The sequence below is a fragment of the Mesoplodon densirostris genome, chromosome 8 (assembly GCF_025265405.1).
Source record: "Mesoplodon densirostris isolate mMesDen1 chromosome 8, mMesDen1 primary haplotype, whole genome shotgun sequence".
NCBI lineage: Eukaryota > Metazoa > Chordata > Mammalia > Artiodactyla > Ziphiidae > Mesoplodon > Mesoplodon densirostris.
This window is the reverse complement of record NC_082668.1, coordinates 77,100,717-77,121,754: the sequence shown is the minus strand read 5'-3', so window position 1 is coordinate 77,121,754 and position 21,038 is coordinate 77,100,717. Positions and strand designations below refer to the sequence as shown.

General features: G+C 37.4%; 1 protein-coding gene across 3 annotated transcripts in view; it reads left to right on the top strand.

The window, feature by feature from the left end:
• Positions 1 to 21,038, top strand: part of ACVR1C (activin A receptor type 1C) — a 39,687-nt gene that overhangs the window by 8,096 nt on the left and 10,553 nt on the right. The window contains exons 2-3 of one of the 3 annotated variants that reach the window (XM_060105723.1): positions 13,456 to 13,695; positions 18,474 to 18,704. The exons of 1 other annotated variant lie outside the window; for it this stretch is intronic. In XM_060105723.1, the coding sequence (XP_059961706.1) occupies positions 13,456 to 13,695; positions 18,474 to 18,704 (471 nt within the window). The remainder of the gene's footprint in view (positions 1 to 13,455; positions 13,696 to 18,473; positions 18,705 to 21,038) is intronic. One more of the 3 variants, XM_060105724.1, reaches the window with a different exon arrangement.

Sequence of the window (21,038 nt, the reverse complement as noted above, 5' to 3'; positions counted from 1 at the left end):
GTGCTAAATGAAAAATTGGGCAAAAAACACACATGGAAATTTTACAGAAGAGAATCTTCAAAGTGGTCAAGTATTGAAAAGATGTTCAACAAAACTAATAGCTGGGGAGGTGCAAATTAAAACAACATACTATTATTTTCTACCCACTGGATTGGTAAAAGGTAAAGGAGGATGTTTTCAACTAAAAGTATCAGAAACTTAGATAATATCTTAACCAGTGAAGGAATTCATAGCCTCAGCATGACAAGAAATCTGGAAGTAGTTTCTTTCTATGATTTGTTAACAAAGAGACTCAACAGTGTCAACAGCCTATTTCCAGTTTTCTTTTTATGTGAATTGGTGAACACCATTATTGTTTAAGACATTATTATCTAACTTTCTGATACTCTTATCTAGTACCTTTTTTTCCTCATGTGTATCTGCTTTTTCTAACAAGGGAAATGTTGGGTTTTGCTATTAGCAATCTCAAGATTCAGGGAAGACAAAAGTAAAAAAACATGATTTGCTCAGATTGGGTCATCAAATAGAAACTGCCATGTTTAGCAGAATTATCAAAGGTCTCTTTCCTTATTGCAAGTTTAAACCAGATGTAAATACATCTCCTTCTAACCCCAGGGAGGAGGCTTGGGTTTATTACTAAGCAGAGCAGGGGAAAAAAAGAAATAATGAAAAGCAACAACTTTAAAACAAACCAAAAACCTAATTCTTGAGAAGCTGTGGACATAGCATAGCCATCACATGGATTTCAAACCTGAGTTTCCATTGTCTAAGTGGTACTTTCCAGAAGAAAAACTTTGTAAAAGTATACCCAGACTAATAGTGTCCCCAGTTGCCTGCCAGAAGAAAGTTCAAACTCTCTGGAGAAAGGCACTTTAATATTAGGTCTCAAAGAGACACAACAAACGCTTTTTCAAGGACATGAGAAGTATATAATGAAGAACAAGCACTCCAAGCTTACAGAGGTTCAAAGCAGCATGAGCATCAGCCAATAGAAGAGAGCACAAAGTTTCATATATTGGAATTATCAGACAATAATTATAGAGTAGCTATTCTCTGTTTAAAAAAACAAAAGGCGAATTTGAAAACATTTGTTAGAGAATAGGAAATTATAAAAAAATGACCTAACAGATTTGAACAATATTGAAGAAAACTTTTTAAAATTAAAGATACAATAACAAAAATTAGAAACTTAATATATAGGTTTAACAACAATTTGTATAACAACAACTGAAGAGAGAATTAGGGATCTGAAATACGGGCCGAAGAAACTATTTTGTATTCAGTAATAAAGAAAATACATAATGGAAAATATGGAAGAGAGGGTGACAAATAGAGGAAAGTATAAGAAGGTTTGATATGTGCTTTTACATATACCATGCACATATTACACTAATAAAAATGTTGACATATTACTAGCAGGCAAAATTAACTTCAATGAAAAAAAATTACTAGAGTTAAAAAGTTCACTTTTTAATGATTAAAGTTTCAATTTACCAGGGATTCTTTTCTTTTAATTTATTTTTGGCTGCATCGGGTCTTAGTTGTGGTACACAGGATCTTCGCTGAGGCATACAGGATCTTTCGTTGTGGTGCGTGGGCTCCTCACTGTGGCACACAGGCTTCTCTCTAGTTGTGGCATGCACGTTTTCTCTTCTCTAGTTGTGGCACATGGGCTCCGTGGTGCAAGGGTTCCAGAGTGTGTGGGCTCTGTAGTTTGCGGCATGCAGGCTCTCTAGTTGAGGTGCGCGAGCTCAGTAGTTGTGGCACGCGGGCTTAGTTGCCCCGCAGCATGTGGGATCTTAGTTCCCTCACCAGGGATCAAACCTGTGTCCCCTGCATTGCAAGGCAGATTCTTTACCACTGGACCACCAGGGAAAGTCCCTACCTGGGATTCTTAATAAATTTAAATTTCTGTGTACTTACGAATATGGTCTCAGACTTTCCTGGTGGCACGGTGGTTAAAAATACACCTGCCAGTGCAGGGGACACAGGTTTGATCCCTGGTCCAGGAAAACCCCACATGCTGCAGAGCAACTAAGCCCGTGCACCACAGCTACTGAACCTGCGCTCTAGAGCCTGTGAGCCACAACTACTGAGCCCATGTGCCGCAACTACTAAAGCCCGTATTATCTAGGGCCCGCATGCCACAACTACTGAGCCTGCGTGCTGCAACTACTGAAGCCCACGTGCCTAGAGCTCATGCTCTGCAACAAGTGAAGCCACCACAATGAGAAGCCTGTGCACCGCGAGGAATAGTAGTCCACACTCGCCGCAACTAGAGAAAGCCCGTGTGCAGCAATAAAAACCCAATACAACCAAAAAGAATATGGCCTCAAAAATAAAGAAAAAAATAGGGAGGGTGGGAGGGAGGGAGACGCAAGAGAGAAGAGATATAGGAACATATGTATATGTATAACTGATTCACTTTGTTATAAAGCAGAAACTAACACACCATTGTAAAGCAATTATACTCCAATAAAGATGTAAATAAATAAATAAATAAATAAATAAAATACTTACAGATCTATAAGGAGAAATAAAGAAGTCCATGATCTCAGAAGGAGATTCACCACTGTCTTGGTAATTGATAGAATAAGTAGATTTTTTAAAAAAAACAGTGAGACTACATAAGGTTGAAACAACATGATTTATGAGCAACCTAATTTTTAGAAAGTTATCATGTAAATTATAATAGTCTTATGACATATCTGTAAGGAAAATTTCAAAGCCCAAGACGTTCTACCACAAAATTCTGCTAAGTTTCCAGGAACAGATAACTGTGTTACTGTTACACAACTCTTCCAAAACATGGACAAAGAGGAAACACTCCTTAACCCCTTTTATGCATAACCTTGATATCAAAAGCCAACAAAGACGGTATGTAAAAAAGAAATTACAAGCCATTCTCATTTATGAACATATATGTAAGTATCCCAACTTTAACCTGTAACAATACAGGAAAAGGGATTCTGGGAAGCACAGTACAAGGACAGAGAAATGATTATTTGCCAAATCAGGATAATGATTACCCTGGAGGTTGGGAAAGGATATGATCATGTGGGGTATCTCCGAGTTGGGGAACAGGTAGGGGGTAAGGGGGCTGGTGATCCATGGGGCTTTATAATTATTTTTATGCTCAGTGTATATGTTGTATGCACTTTTCTGTATATTTATTATATTTCACAACAAAAGGAAAACAAAACATCAAGTTTCAAAGTAACTTTTTTTGGCCACACCGCGCGGCACGAAGGATCTTAGCTCCCCAACCAAAGATTGAACCCGCACCCCCTGCATTGGAAACACAGTCTTAACAGCTGGGCCACCAGGGAAGTCCCAAAGTAACTTTTGAATATGGGTAAATTTATTAAAATTACACATTCTCTTAACATCCGGAGTTGATATCGGAGAGCTAACCGGCTGAGGACATTAGTTAATTCTTTCTTTATAATTTTTTATACTGTTTGTTTTGTTGCAAATGTGTTCTTTTTCTAATGAAAAAAATCTATTGGATCAAAGTTTGCTAAGACTATAAATGTTTCAAAGACATCTAGTTTCCTCCAATACCCATTTAGTAGCAGAACCTAGACTTAGCTAGGTGTATGGCTCTCCCTCCAACTGACAGTATTTTCAGCTACTCTTACTGGTAGGTGTGGCGTAAATTGTGGCTAATGAGTTGACTGGCAGTGTTTTGGAGAACTTCTGAGAAGACTCATTTAAAACAGAACTGGCACCTTATATGCCATCCTCCATCATGCTGCCTGGATGTAAAGGATGGAGTTTAGCAGCTGCCTTGGACCATGAGGATAATGACTACATGATAGGGATGGAAACAAGGGAGATGAAAGGACCCTGACCAAAAACTACATGGAGCCAACCTGCTAACATTGGACTATCCATCTTCAAATTTCTTTTACATGAAAGAGAAAAGGAAACTTCTATATAGTTTCCTCTGTCATTAGTAGCTAAATCTAATTCTAATGAACATAGAAACAGCAAAACAAGTCATTGAGAGTTCTACCTGCTTATTGGTTGTACCTGACCCACAGACAGGTTTCATTTGATCTACATAGTTTCTGGGGAAAAAAAGTGAGTTTCTTTATAATGTTAAACATTGAGTCAGTATAAAAATCCAGACATCTGGCTTATCTTGAAAAAATCAGAAGATTTGGCATTCTTGAAGTTGGCTGAAGCAGAAGTGACTGATTTCCTTATTGGGCATGAGCTTTCCTTGTTCATTCATTCACTCATTCAATACCTATTGAACTTATATCCACTGGCCTAGAGTTCCTACTCTCAGTAGTTTAGTATATTTTCTATTTTAATATAGTTGAGTTATTCTGTTTAATATAATTTTATGTCTGACTTTCCTTTCTTATTATTAAAACATGTCTTTCCTATGTGAAGGAATCACATTTTGTTGCTTGTTTCTTTCATAGTGGGTTGCATTGTGATTTGTAACAAATGATTTCTGGTGACTCTAGGTGACATCAGAGACATGCTCAGAGAAATAGTGGTGATGTCAAATAGCATCAAGAACATTCTAAAATTGTCTATGAAAATTCATCGAGGATAAGGTCAGGAAACCTGGGCTAGAGAAGCCTCTTATATATAGGGTTAATTTTTATAGGAACTGCTATTTAGTTTATGCGTGCACTAATTACCACCCTTCATATGGAAATAGAGTATTCAACAAAAACATTCAAGTTCTGGGTATCTTTGTTCCCATTTTGCTACCAAAACATACAGTACTTGAAAGGGTAAGTGTAATAATAATTTCTGATTTTTCCTTTTGGAGTTCAATACACTATTTTAATACTATTGTATTTTTGACTAATTCAAATAATTAGTTTCAATAAAGAAAATACATGCACAACATTAAAATGTGGGTACTTTCCTAATTAACCTCAGTACAATTTTCACCTTCCTGTTCTCAATTGTGTAAAGAAACAAAGAACAATTTATTATTTATATCAGCTAGGGTAGATGAACAATGCATATTGTTAGGCACATGTCTAAATTAGACTTTAAGGAAAACTGAAGGATTACATTTGAAGGAAGATAAAATGTGAAAACATTAGAATTGAATTTATTAAAGTTAATCATTTTAAAGCATGCTATAATTATAAAAATTTGCAGACTCAGGTAGTGAATATTATTCTTTGGGGAGCTGAAAAGTCTTGCTATCTTAATCCCTTTTAAAAATCCATTGTTGTCTCAACTTTTATGGTTTTCTATTTTAAATGTAAATTCATTGCTCTAGGCAGTGTAAGGTGACATCAACATGCTGAGAAATACTCATGGGACCCCTTGTGGAATTGTTCTGCCACCACATGAACAAATCCATTTGTAGCTCATTCTCTGAGGATTCCCCACACACCTGACAGGTGTGCCAGACAGGGATTTTTTTTCCCCATAAGCTGAAAGATGCTATGATTTTTACATTTTGAAAAGTCTATGAAATATAAGCATACAAAAAGTCAAACTTGTACTTTAAATGTTTAATATAGGAAACATTTCTTGTCTCAAGGAACAAGTACACTGATTTTAATTATGAAATTTTGTTCATAGGGATTCATAGGAAATTGAAAATAAAATTTATAACCAATTCTAAATTGAGGATTTTACACGATGTAAGCCCTACTCTTCTCAGTTACATAAATACTATTACCTGTTTACTCAAATATTTTTCAGGTGATTATCATATACAGGATGTTGAACTGGGTCAAAATATCATTATCTCATGTCAGTCTTTTCCAAATGGACAAGCTGCTTTGTGTGAATGTGTTAGCTGAGGGAGAAATTCTATTAGCGTGAACTTTAGGACAGAGAAGTGTAACTTTTCTTTGTCACCAATATTTTTAAGTGCCTTCTTTGAACAACACCCTCAGCTATGAGATAGGGTGCTTCTTCCAAGGAACTTTCATTTTTCTTAAGTAAAAGTTTGACTTAAAAAAATTAAAATATTATTTGAGTAATTTCCATCTAATTTCTTTAGAGATATGTATCATTCAAGAATACACACTACTATATATAAAATAGATAATCAACAAGGACCTACTGTATAGCACAGGGAACTCTACTCAATACTCTGTTATAACCTGTATGGGAAAATAATCTGAAAAAGAATAGATATATGAGTATGTGTAACTAAATCACTTTGCTGTACACCTGAAACTAATACAACATGGTAAATCAACTCTACTCCAATATAAAATAAAAAATTAAATAAATAAAAAAAGAATATGTGTTTTGATGACAGATTAAGAAACTGATCTCTGGTGCGTGCCCTAAACTTAAGAAAAACTGTGAAGCTGATTTGAATTCTTCCTACATTGTATTAATCTCACATCTGCTTGAGTCAGAGTTCTTCCTACCCCTTATGCCAAAGATTATACTCTTCAATCTAACATTCTTATTTCCTTAATTTATAAAATCATTGTTATTTTTAAACTCAGGTGCTGGTGGACAAAAGAAGGTTTGAGACTTCTCAGTGTTCCTCCCAGAAAACTGGCAGCACAAAGGGAACTAGCCAGGAAATAAATAAATAAATATATATATATATATATATATATATATATATATATATATATATTTTTTTTTTTTTTGCGGTACGCAGGCCTCTCACGGTTGTGGCCTCTCCCGTTGCGTAGCACAGGCTCCGGACGCACAGGCTCAGCGGCCATGGCTCACGGGCCCAGCCGCTCCGCGACATGTGGGATCTTCCCGGACCGGGGCACGAACCCGCGTCCCCTGCATCGGCAGGTGGACTCTCAACCACTGTGCCACCAGGGAAGCCCCCAGGAAATATTTTGAAGTGTGGTGCTCTCTGCCTGTTACACATGCATGAACTCAGGCCAGATGTAGACCTTGTATACTAGTAGCCATTTATAGACTGAGCACTGAATGACGGAATGGCCCATCAATACCTCATCTGGTATGGTTAAAAGGCAGAAATAATTCTCATGTTATTTCTGTCACTGTCATGGCTCAGTTGGATCTCTAGATTAGAAAATATTCTGCCATTGTTCAGTACTTGAGGTTCATGTTGATCAGAAACAAGCTGTTTGACAGGACTATTCTCACTCTGTGAAGAAGGGGGACCATTTGCTTCCCCCTATAGTGAAGCATGTTGGAGGGATCTAACCAAATTAACTTCTAACTGCATTTTTCCTGGTGGCATTTATAAATATAAGGGTCACTGTGAAGAAGTAGGAGGCTAAGACAAGCTCTCGTTGGGGGTGGTGGTGGTGGAGGGCTCCCTGTAATCAGGAGTAAAGAATTACATGGAAGTGTTAGACAAATAAAACTGCGTTTGTGACTTAACTCCTTGGACCCGTTCTACTTCCCATATGTGTGCTTCACACATGTACAGTTTTAGTTACAGATTCTTTATACTAGACTGATTCATCATGAATGGAACTCTTCATCATGATCTTTTTCTTATCTGCCACATTTCTCGCTCCTACATAAAGTTTTCTCCATATTTTTACCAGCCAAATTGCTTTGGAATTGTACCCTAGATGGGTCATGTATCCCTTAGTAGATTTTAAATTCCACAAAGATGTGGACTGTGCCCCACTCTCTGTTCCCCATCCCAGAGAGTTGTTCTCAGTGCAATATTATACACACCAACCCATTTGGTTCCAGGATTTGAACCAATTTAGTAAAGCAACAAGAAATCAATTAGAAATGTATTTTCATTACCATAAGGCAAATGTTTGAGATAATGGTACCCATATTTCTGGCTGCTTTGAAATGGCAGGTAAGGAGAAGATTTGGGAGATTTCTCATTGCTTAACATGTCACTCTTTTTGACAAAAGAAATCATTCCTGTTGAGCTAATTAGCAAGGTAGCTTTGAATATCTTAGAGGTAATGTATTTCTTTTTTCTATTTCAGCTGCACGTATTATTTCCACACTTTCCCCCCAGAGACCTGTGAACTAAACAAAAAGCTCTTTAACTGAAGTCAGAGGTCATAGAAGTTTATAGGGTAGGTAGATGGACTGTACATCACCATGTCATTCAGTTGTTCCTAGTGGCATTTCTTCTGGTGCCAGGACAGAAACAGACCTATCAGAAAGCATCTCGAGCAACACTGTCTTTTTGGTTGCTTTATTCTGAGAACATTTCAAAGCCACAAGCTGGAGAAACAAATGCTTCCCTTTTCCTGGGGTGGGCGGGGGGCGGGCGGGTGATAGGGAGGCAGTTGAAGACTTGATATTTATACATTCATGGATTCAACCTTGCAATAATAGCATCTTTTCACTTGCGGAAAACTTTTGATAAAAGGATTAAGAGTGGTTCAATGCTAAATTAGTTTGTGGTTTATTTAGGGGTGCTTTGGACCCTCTTAAATTTATGTAGCTACTTGCTATAGCAACTTTTGGGAAGGAAGCACTAACCTTGAAATGGTTCATAAAAATTCACTTCATCTGGATGAAGACCTCTGTTTTCTTTGCTCAGATTTGTTTTTAAACAGCTGTCCAGCCAGTATATATCTTTTCAGTCACTATATCCTTATTTTCTGTACATTGCTCCATTGTAATATATCAGTTTCTAGTCAGTTGAATACCATTCAAATACAGTGAAGAAATATACCTTTAAGTTGAACACAAATATACTACAGGATTTTTGTGTTATTTGAAGCCACTGATCAAGTCTACATCTCTCCTCAGTTCTAAGGCATCTCCTCCTATTAGCATATACTAAAGAAATAGAAATGAATTAATATGAAGGTCATATAAATCTCATAAACATCAATAATTTTTCATACTTTTAATAAAGAAAGAGAAAAGGTCAGCAGGGGAAGAAACGTGGAGATCATGCCCACATTTTCTCATCTTGTTCTTTTCATCTTGAGAAGTTTGCCTCCCTAAAGCCAGAAATAGGAGGTGGAGAGGAGGTAACAGGAACTGTCCTGGGAGAAGCTGAGGCATCTAAACTGGTTCTGAACTTTATTTGGGCAGTAATAACCACCACTGCTTTCACAATCACCAGTTCCACTCCTGTCTCTAGGGAAAGCTGCAAATTCACAAAAATAATTTAAAAATTTTTCTCCTTTATTTCCTTTTTTCTTCCTTCCTTCCTCCCTCCTTCCTTCCTTCTTTTTTCCTCTCCCTTTTTTTGTTCTTACCTTCTTACAATCTTTTGCCTTTTGTATGATTCCCTCCAGCTGCACAGAATCTTCCACCTCATACATTCCCTTCTTCCTGGCTTGTTAATACCCCCTTCCCCTGCGTCATCTTGGTTTAATGGACTGCAGAACTTACATAGGGGAGACTTTGGTAAGCTAGACTCTCATCCATGTGGGCTAGTGCTTGTCTCTTTTTTCCCAGTCTCTTCTATTTAATTTACTAGAGAGTGAAATAACTAGAGTTAACAATGCAGCACTCCCAGACCTCACTTTTGGGATTAACGTATGCCACCATGGAGCTGCTTATTCCATGGAGAAATCACCTCAGTTGACATGGTCTCAAAAATTGGAAATTATCAAATAATAAAAGTTCTCCTGGGACTTCCCTGGCAGTACAGTGGTTAAGAATCCGCCTGCCAATGTAGGGGACACAGGTTTGATCCCTGGTCCAGGAAGATCCCACATGCCACGGAGCAACTAAGCCCGTTCACCACAACTACTGAGCCTGTGCTCTAGAGCCTGCAAGCCACAACTACTGAGCCCACATGCTGCAACTACTGAAACCCGCATGCCTAGAGCCCTGCTCTGCAACAAGAGTAGCCACTGCAATGAGAAGCCCGCGCACCACAACAAAGAGTAGTCCCCGCTTGCTGCAACTAGAGAAAGCCTGTGCACAGCAATGAAGACCCAATGCAGACAAAAAAATAAAAATAAATAAAATTATAGAAATGGAAAAAATATTTTAAAAAGCAAAAAACAAAAACAAAAACAAGAGTTCTCCTACGATCAAGAATGTAAAATCTGGGGCTTCCCTGGTGGCACAGTGGTTGAGAGTCCACCTGCCGATGCAGGGGACATGGGTTCGTGCCCCGGTCCGGGAAGATCCTGCATGCCGTGGAGCGGCTGGGCCTGTGAGCCATGGCCGCTGAGCCTGTGCGTCCGGAGCCTGTGCTCCACAACGGGAGAGGCCACAACAGTGAGAGGCCCGCGTACCGCAAAACAAACAAACAAAAAAGAATGTAAAGTCTGTTAGAAAAATTAATATTTTCATCCGAGATAACTTATTAAAATGTATTCTTAACTGCACTACTGTCTTTTTCTACCATGACCACTGGGTGTAGACAACAGTTTTCTTCATTTGTCTCCTGTAGAGATTACAATCAACATTTGGTTTAGAAGATAGTTTTACAAATGTTTGCCTTAAAAATTGCTCAGTGCTTAAGGAGCTCTTTCTGGATGGTGTTGCTAGCCTTTTTCTAGCTGAGTCATCTTTTTTTCTTACTAACTCGTTTCAGTAAATTGTTCACAAAAGTAGAAACATTGCCCATCTGTAATAAACATCCCTGAGAGGAGTAGCCATCACCAGAGCAGTGCACTTTTATAGATATTATTCTATTTTCAGGCTTGCTGACCTTTCGCCTCTTTATTGGTTGCCATAGTGATGATCTGAGCTCTGCTTAATAGAGCTTTACTAAAATGAAGACAATCAATAAGCTTTTTAACAGTAATGTTTATATTGATAGTTCCTAATAACATGTATCAAAATAAAATTTAGCCATATAAATGTATCCAGTAGTGGAGTTTTATTTTTAAAAACATGTTTAGGTACATGTTTGTGTAAGTTGCAAATGGTTAAGTACATTCTGTGGCTTTCTTAGAATTCCTGGAATACCTTTGTGAGGACATAAAAATATGGATGCAACTTGAAATGTAGATTTGAAAGATTATTATGAAGTGGATTATAAAACTTTTTTATAACAGCAAACTTCAGAAGTGCAACTTCCATGGTTAATGATTTCTCATTCAAAGTCAAGTCTGAGATCTCTTTTATCACCTTGTCCTAAGAACACTCAAGTCCAAGCTGTCCTCATATGCACCTGTACAACTTCTAAAGATTTCAGAGGAATCCTGCAACACTCAGGAGAAGGAAAGTTGGTGATCTGCCAAAATTCACAAAGTAGAAGAGCATGAAATATGTTTGTTTCCAAAGTTCACTTAACAGTTTTAAATATTTTACTCATTGGTAGTAGATAGACTACTATTTTTAGGCTTATAGTGAAACTTTTATGAACACATCTTTGAGGAATTTGATTCTTTTTCCTTTAGAATTAAATAATATTTGTTTTCAAATTATGTTCACATATTCTGGTTAACATGTTGCAAGTAAAATTCAAGTACATTTAGTATAATAAGCTCTCCTGGGTTGTCATTACCAAAAAGGAAGTCTGAGGAGTGACTTAATTCTTCCTCTCATTAAGAACTAGCATATGTTTTTTGGAAGAAATCAGATAATAAATAAATGAATCTATGATGTGCCAGGTGGTGATAAGATCCAGGAAGTTAAATAAAACAGGACAAGGGTATAGAGAGTGAATGGGGAGTGAGAAGGAAGTACTATTTTAGATAGAGTTGTCAGCCAAAACCATCATCTCTGCCTGCATTATTGCATCAGGCTTCTAATTGGGTTGTAGGTATTTTCCAGGTAAACATCCTCGCCGCAAACATTTTTGCAGCAAACAGTTTTTGCCATATAACTAATTGGCCGTAAGGTAATTTTGCCATGAAAGATGAAATAACTGGTTGACAGTTTGGTTTCATTTCTCCATTGATGGAGTGCTCCTATTTTTATATTAGATAAACCTTAGCCCTCATAATGGTCTCTACAGTGATGAGTAGGTGTGGCGGTCTTAAAATACTGGATGATAACAATTATATCGACTTGATAGAAAAGACGGTAATAAATTACTGGAAGTGTGAAATAAGAGAATGTAAAACAAGATTGCATACGATACTAGAAAATGATAACATATTGGCTTGCAAATCCTTCGGTGATTTGAAGGTGCAGAGTTGAACCCACATTTCCCATGCACCTTTGGAATGTCTATCAATAGACGTGTGACAATTTGCCAAGAGCAAACAACAGCATAGAGGCTTTCATAAAGCAATACAAAGCTCAGTTACAAGTATGCATCCTAGCATTTGGAAACTGATACCTCTCTTAATTAAGGAATAAATTTTAGCGAAAACGTGTGATGCTGAATGAGGAGACGAATCAACAAGCAAAAAAAAAGGTATAAAATACTATGAACGAAAGACTTGGAAGACAAGTGCTTAGGTACAACTCATTAGATAAAATTAGTTATTTATGCAGTATCACCATGAATCTCTTACACATTTTAAATGTATTCAAATATTTTGTATTTCACTATAAAGTCTTTTAAATTTTGTTATTCATTTTTCACCGTTTCATTGTTTCCTTTTTAATGTCACCTTTATTTTTTGTTATTTTATCTTTTACAGCAGTATTGCCTTATGGCCAAGTAGTTATTCAGCAAAAATGTTTGCGGCAAAAATGCTTACCATGAAAATACCAGATACGTTGTAATTGGTTTCTTAGCTTTTACTTTGTGCCCCTAGTGTCTGTTCACACCACGGTCACTCAAGATATAAGTTAGATCCTATCTTTTGTCTGTTCAGAACCCTGTGCCAGCTTCCACTTGGAATACAATTCACAGTCCTTTTAGCCTTCAAGACCCCACATGATCTTTTTCTTTTTGACCTCCCTGACCCCATTTCCTTCTACCTTTCTCCTCATTTACTGCACTTGAGGCAAAGATTGTTCCTGAACACTCCAAGAAGTTCTCCACCTCAGGGCACCTTGCACTTGCTTTCCTTCTGCTGGGAACATGCTTCCCTGAGATAATTCTCTTGTAGCTCCCTGCCCCCTCCTCAGAGTGGCCTTCTGTGACCAGTCTCTCTAAAGTAGTGTCCCACCATCACTTTGTCTCTTTGTTCTGCTTTCTTTTTCTTCATAGCACTTATGATCTCTTGCTTTTGTATTACATACCCATCTGTGGTTGTATGAGAACATAAGCACCACAGAGCAAGGATTTGGGCTCTCTCACTCACTGCTATATCTCCATCACCTGGAATAGTGGCAGCATATTGCAAGAGCTCAGTAATTATCTGTGGCTAAAAGAATGAATGTGCCTTAAGGATGGATTGCTGAAAAATGGGGAGAAAATAGTAATAAAATGTCAAATGGTTTGGAGGTTTTAAAAAGGATCGCAGGTGCTAGTGCTTTCCATGATCCTAATTCTATCTTCCATTGTCACCTAGCAGAACGGAACTGCAACTGCATCCTCACCTCAACTCCCTTTCCCCGCCTTTGCTTTTATCATAGAGTCTTCACCAACTAACATGAGTGCATACTGTGTAGCTGCACATTATAGATGTAAAATTTTGGTGATCGCATTTCCAATTTCTAAAATACTTAACGTGGGTTAACATATGGTCATGTTCTTTCTTTTTTTGATTACAGCATCACCAAATGCCCCAAAACTTGGACCCATGGAGCTGACCATTATTATTACTGTGCCAGTTTGCCTCCTGTCCATAGCTTCACTGCTGACAGTATGGGCATGCCAAGGTCGACTGTGCACCTACAGAAAGAAAAAGAGACCAAATGTGGAGGAGCCCCTTTCTGAGTGCAATCTGGTTAATGCTGGGAAAACTCTAAAAGATCTGATTTACGATGTGACTGCCTCTGGATCTGGCTCTGGTATGTGCCTATTGTTCATTTTTCAGTAAGAAAAACTCTACTTAAAAATAACACCCATTTTAACAAAAAAGGGCCCAAATATTATTAATTCCATTGTTTAAAATGCTTGATATGGTACATGGTAAATTCTGGCATGGAAACTCCTTTCAGGATTTGATGAAGAGTAAAAACTGTCCCGGCCTAAAGAATGAAGTCTTCTCAATTGCTTTTTGTGCCTTTAGGTGTTCAGATTCTCATTTTCACATGCCTTCAGAATTTATTTCTGAAGCCAGAAAGAGGTTTTTTTTCTCTGCCTTCTCCCACATTATAGTTAGTAATAATCATTGTTGCTGTCTTGGTCATGTTTCATGGGCACAAAATAGTTATGGGGCTTAAGCAGTTGAGTTCTGGGGAAAACATATTAGTTATGCAAAGTAGCGTTCTTTGCTTGTGATTATAAAGGTCTTTGGAATCGGTAGGCAACCCGTGGGATCAAGAATGTGGTCTTAAAGCATAGAAACGGAAGATGAAAGGGAGCAGCACAGCATTCCTGTGCTGGCTTGTGCTCCTAAGATTATAGGACAACTCTTTCCCTCTTTAATGGAACTTCAGAACCCCTGATGAAGCAGTTCAAAATACCAGGCTGTACTATGGCTTAAATGAGCCTTTCTCATAGCACAAAGCATCTGAGGGCTTTTTGAGTTTCTGGTGACAGAAGAGCGTTGACCCCCGACCCACATCCCATAATAACAAACTCCCTAAAATGTCAGGGGACTCCCAACTTTCATGTATAATTCCAGAAATCCTGTCAGCATGTGGTGTTGCAGAAACATGAGCTAGGGTAAGCCTAATTGAGTCACTTCAGTCACCCCTGCATCCCATCTTGCTTTGGATAGATCATTAAGGGTGATTACCCCAAACAGATTTTGAGGAACTCCCTTGCCCATGGCCTTTGGGAGTGTCCAGGCAGGCACAATTAACAAGGGCAGATGACAGAGGGTTGGTAGCATCTATGTGGGCATCCATATTTAACAAGAAGCAGCTTTGGACTCAGAAGTATTTATCAGAAAAGAGAGGCCTAGGGCTTCCCTGGTGGCGCAGTGGTTGAGAGTCCGCCTGCCGATGCAGGGGACACGGGTTCATGCTCCGGTCCGGGAAGATCCCACATGCCGCGGAGCGGCTGGGCCCATGAGCCATGACCGCTGAGCCTGCGCATCCGGAGCCTGTGCTCCGCAACGGGAGAGGCCACAACAGTGAGAGGCCCGCGTACCGCAAAAAAAAAAAAAAAAAAAAAAAAAAAGAGAGAGAGGCCTAATTATGTCATCCAGAAAGCCCAGATAGTTGGCTGCTTCTGGGGGCAAGATCGCTTGCTCACTGACCAAAGCCTCAGTGTTTACAACATCATTGCACAAATCAGGCCGCATGTTTTCAAAGGAGGAATACTGGAAAGAGTTCCTCCAAACTGCGAAGTTTATAAAACTGAAATCCAGATTAAATTGTTGGATAGAAAGTTGGCATTTTTTCTTTAAAAGTAAAACTTACTAGGATTTAATACTCTTTCCTTCCTTGAGTGTTACCTTTTGGGGGCCACTGCACCCTAACTTCCTGAGCCCTGGCAACATTCTAGGCTCAGAATATAGGCACAGAAAGCTCTGATTTGTGCCAAGTTCCTTGAAACCTTATACAATTTATTAAAAGGTTCAAGTGATTAAATAACCATCTATTTAATCCCCACCAAACCTTTCAGTTCGTATGAAGAGGTAAGGCAGAAATATGTGTTTTGGAGCTACTTCTTGACTATACTTAAGATTGACCAGGATTTCCCTTTCAAATAAAAGTAATGGAGATTTTATAACTGGAGACTGGATATTTAGTTTAAGAAAGCAGTTGTGAGCCAGGGCATAAAATCAAAAATTATCGTTAAGTTTTTTGGTATTTTTGTGCATCTTAAAACCTAAATCTGGACTTATTGACTGCTGGACCCTTTCCTCTTTAGATTATTCTAAGTTCTCTCTTAAAAGAAAGCCGTAAATATACCCAAGCATGGATGATCTCTTTAACGATCAACTTATAATAGTTCTAGGCACTTTTCTCCAAAGCCAGCTGCGTATGTTTGCCAGTGACCACTGGCTAACAGTAATGGATGGCCATACTGCCTTTGATCATCAGGGAGAACTGGTCCATGTGTAGCAAGGCTTCTGTCACAAAAGCTCACCCATAGGAAGGAAATCAGGAGTTCTGCTTCTCCTCTGCTTCTCTTCCCTGGACAGCGACCTTAAGCAAGAAGCAGCTTTGTGAGATGTTGAGAGACAAAAATTATGAAGCATATCCCTACCTGGTCAGGGACAGATTTCAAAGGGATATAATGTTTGCAAGAGAGGAAAAGGGACTGGTGTTTGACTGGATGGTCTTTGAGAGATCATGGTGTCTCAGATGGCTTCTAAGAGGCTTGGTAGGTTTCTGCTTTCCTGTCATGATATAACACTACTGATGGATGGTGACATTTCCATAAGTCAGGCATCAGCTTCTACAGCCCCTGGTAAAAAAGAGTACCATAGCAGGGAGAGCCAAAGTCCATGTGTCTTCAAAGGAAATCTCTAAGTGTGTAACACAAAAATTACTCAGATTATTTTTGGTGGTTGCTTTGAAAGATGCCGAAGCAATTTTCATTGTTTTACTGCCTCAACTTAATTGCTGTGCTGAGTACCTTAGATGAAATCCTTCTTTGTCCCCGGTCTGTGGCATTGATTATTTGCCTAATCAATTTGCAGTTTGAAAACATTGGCTTCTCTAGTTCTCTAGCCAATTGTTGTTGTTGTATTGTTGGTATTGTTGTCGTTGTCATTGTCGTTGTGATTGGTCGTGGTGATGCTTTCGTGAGTTTGTGTGTGCAAGACGAGGGGAGGGAAGAGAGAGAGATTGAAATTGTACTTTGGCTTAATAACTGTTAGTACAACTTTCATTGTGTGGCAAGTAGTGAAACTGACTATGGCTTACAAAAATATCCTGGATAGTTTGCTGCTAGAAATCTTTCCAGCGGGGGGGTCTATAATCATATCCACTGAATGGTGAGAGCATAAGAATTTGGATTGAAAAACAGTGTTTTAGTTGTAGGTCTGATGTCCACTTATTCCTGGGCAAGTTTTTAACTACCACACAGCCCCAATTTTCTCATCTCTAAGTGATAAAGTTAAACCAGATCATCTCAGAAGAACTTTCTGGCTGTGAGGCTTTGTGACTAATTGTTGAGATCCATAATAGCAAATTTATAGTCTGTGCTTATTTAGTCATGGTGGGTGGTTCTCATGAACATGAGAACATCTGAATAAACTGTGGCTCATTTCAGGAGTAGAGGTCGAAGCCTACAGGAGCTTACAGGGTTGTTGCTATAAGGGTTTCCCAGCCACCTGAGTACAATGACAACTAAACATGACTTTCCCGAATAAATTATACTGTGACCTCTTTAGCTATTTTCCTTCTAATTATAAGAGTAATAAATATTTATGGAATATTGTGGACATTAAGTAAATGAAAAGAATTAGAAAGGAGAATATCACAATTTTCTTCACCCCGATTCCACTAAATAGAAATACCCATCATAGCATTTAGCATATATTCTTTTCAGTCTTTTTCCCATGAATATTTTGAATAACTAGATACACTTATTTAGATGGATAGAATTTGCTATGCTATTTGTCTTTAACAAAAGTATTTTTTCATTTAACAAAGTATGGTTTTTATTATAGCCAAAGTACTTTCCTATGTCATTAAGAAATGACTCTTCTTAAACAGCATCATTATTTTTGGCTCTAAGTAATCCATCCTTAGACATAATGTTAAGGGCAAACCATTATTGAGCATGTAATAGGCCAGATACCATGCTAGGTGCTTAACATGCTTATTAATTCTCAGAGTATCCCTATGATATAGGTAATATTATTGCCCACAGGTTTTCAGGTAAGGAAGCTGAAGCTCAGAGAAGTTCAATAATTTGCCCATGATTACCATGTGGCACAGATGAAATCTGAACCCAAGCCTTTCTTATCTGTGGTCTCAACCTCTGCACTGTACTTAACAATTTTTCTATTATCAGACACTTTTCCTTACTTTTTCTGTAAATAATAATATATTAAATATCTTGACATAAATTTTTCTGCATTTTTCGTTAAATCTTTGGAATAGAATTCTAGAGGTAAAGCTATTGGTTCAAAAGAACCTAAACATTTTACATACATTCAGAATATATTTTCTTTGACTTTCTTTTATTCCACAGAAAATATTCATTTGATATTTCCTATGACTGTACCTTGCTTTTAGTGTAACATGATTGCCTCACTTCATCATTGAATTCAATTCTTCTCTTTCCAATTTTAACTTGGTTTTTTAAAAAATTCATAAAGAATTTTCTGTTGTACTAGGAATCATATATTTTATTTTAGAGGCTAACAGCTTATGCTTTTTAACCTTTGTGTATTTAATAAACTGACTGGCTTCAATGTGCAAATCAGAGAGATTTGCAACAATTTTGGAAAATTAGATATCTGCAGTGGCAGGCTATATTCAAGAAATTTTTGTTTGTGAATATGAGAAGAGAAATCATAGTAAGAATTTGGAGTACTTTTTGAGCATGCTTTGACTAAATTAAAGTTTGGTATAATGGTGCTTATTTCTTCAAAATCAGTAAAATTACTAAAGTGGTTAAATGTTTGCTTTTTTATGTGAAAATAATGGTCATCATGACAGTTATATTCTGGCAATTACTTGTTTTTAATCATCAATTTCATCTTTTCTTTGGTTAGGTCTGCCTCTATTGGTTCAAAGAACAATTGCAAGGACGATTGTACTTCAGGAAATAGTAGGAAAAGGTAGATTTGGTGAGGTCTGGCACGGAAGATGGTGCGGGGAAGATGTGGCTGTGAAAATATTCTCCTCTAGAGATGAAAGATCTTGGTTTCGAGAGGCAGAAATTTATCAGACGGTTATGCTGAGACATGAAAACATCCTTGGTTTCATTGCTGCTGACAACAAAGGTATTTTCAATCTAATTGGGTCCAGCAAATAAGATATTATGTCTACTATCAGAGGAGAATAAATAATCTCTTTGTTTTAATAAAATCTATGTAAAAGTCTGATTTCTTTTTTGAGGAAAGAAAATGCTTTCCTCTTCTCCACAGATAAATGTGCAATAAATGTAAAACATAGCAGGGCAGACGAGTGATATGAAGTCATGATGACACTATAGCCAGCTTGATATTTAAAATATTTGATGACAGGTATGGCACAGGAACTAACCAACCAGAACAGAACCCTTTAGTTGCTGGGTCATAAAAAGATCTGGAGGCATCTTGGGGGTTCAGGAGTTGCTTTGGGTGTCTAGGGCAAAGGAATACCATTGGATGTTTTGAATAGCAGCTGTTAATTAAACAGGACAGAAATATTTCAATATTTTGATAACTGGTACAAAGATACCAATGAATGATAGTTGAATATTCATCTTTGTTAGGACTATACTTTCATCTGTACAACAGACCTCAACTCCAGGACTCTAGTTTTCTATAAACATTATTAGAATGGTGGCAAGCAAGATAATTTTAGTGATATTAATGTACTTTGAGTATGGTTTATATCGTGAGGTTTAACATTAACAACCCCAGATAACACTGCTTTATGAGATTTGTGGAATAAGACAGACCATCAACTTTTTGGTATTTAAATCAATAGTCATAAAATTTTGTGTATATGCCCAGTAATCAGGGAATAGATATAGTTTTTGTGGATTACCTATCCTCTCTTTCTTCTTTTTGCATAGCTTTTACTCATTCAGCTGTGCAACAATTCCCTTAAAGGGAAACAGGGAACAAAGGTGAGCAAAACTTGATCCAGTCAATTATTTTTTTAATTTGAATCAGTAATACTCATGAAGAACTTTGGAGAGGTGGAGATTATAACGTCTATCTAGCCACAAATTATCTGTGGCTACCAGAAACCTACCATTACCCAGGAAAAATTTAAATCTATGGTTATTTCTATTTAATATGAGCTTGATCATGAAAGTATTTATGATTAATTAGATGGCCAAAGAGAAGTTTAGTGTTATTATACATTTTGGCCATAGTTATGTCTGCTGATGATTTGTCTTTTCTGATTTGCCAGGGAGAAACTGAATAAAGCCAAGTAAAGCCAGGGAGAAACTGAGCTTAAAAAAGAAAAAGGTTCTTTCCAAATTCTTAACTATACTATTGAAAATGAAACATTTCTTATTAAACTGTTAAGAACTTTTACTTTTGCTTCGTAACATTGAGCTAAACTATCTACTGGTTAGCTTAATTCGCAATGTTATGAAAGCAGTAATGACTGCAGTTATATGGATCATCCTGACAGAGCTAATTTAATCATGACATTTATTGGATTATAAAATAAAATGCACAAGAAAGATCACCCTTGATTGTCTGTTCTTCAGTTTAACTGGTCTACCTGTGTCAATGGCTTACTTGTCAGTGGCTTTGATTCCAAGTGGTCTCTAACATCACTTTCATTTTCATGCATTTCTATATCTTTTGCAACATTTACAATTTCACTCTTTAGTTTAGTCAACTGTCTGACAAAGACATTGATACGAGAGGGCAAAGATAGCCACTGGTGTTAAGCAGGGAGAGAGGTGTAAGTGTTAGTTTTATATGTGGTCAATTTATTAGTGAACTTTATCATGTTATGTTGATTTTTGCATTCCTAGGAAATGTTGTCACTACCTGGATTTGGAAATTAAATACTTGGATAACCAGGAGCTCTTGTACATAAAGCACTAGGTACAAAAATTCCTTAGCAGATGTTTTTTAATTATAGTTCCCTTTCACTGAGGATCAAAACTGGTCAGGACTTCCCAGGGCTATTGTAGACATCTGATTCTGAAAGCTAAAGCTAAGTCTAGGGACTCTAATACCTAGAGAAATTTTAGGCTAATTTCTCTTCTGCTAAAAATCTTTTATAAACTGGATTAGCTTTGGTTAAATAAGGTAAATTATTTGAAAAGGTCTAGTAATTGTGTTTGGCACTTATATTAAGCTTTTAGGGAAATCATAAATTTCATATTTTGAAAGATGAATGATATGAACATCCTTGGAATGTTAGAGCTTTTATGATAGTAATAATACTTTGTGTAAATTTGTTATATTTCTGTTTTTTATTGGTACAATCTTTCTTAAAAGCTCAAGAATAATTTATAACACAACGCTGAGCCTAAATGCATCTCTCAGTAGTTTCTGCCATAATGTGGTTACTATTACCAGCAGGTATTGATATAGAGGGAATAAGAAAGGAGTAGTTCAGTTGGTAGAATCACTGCCTCACGGCTTCCTATAGCGATG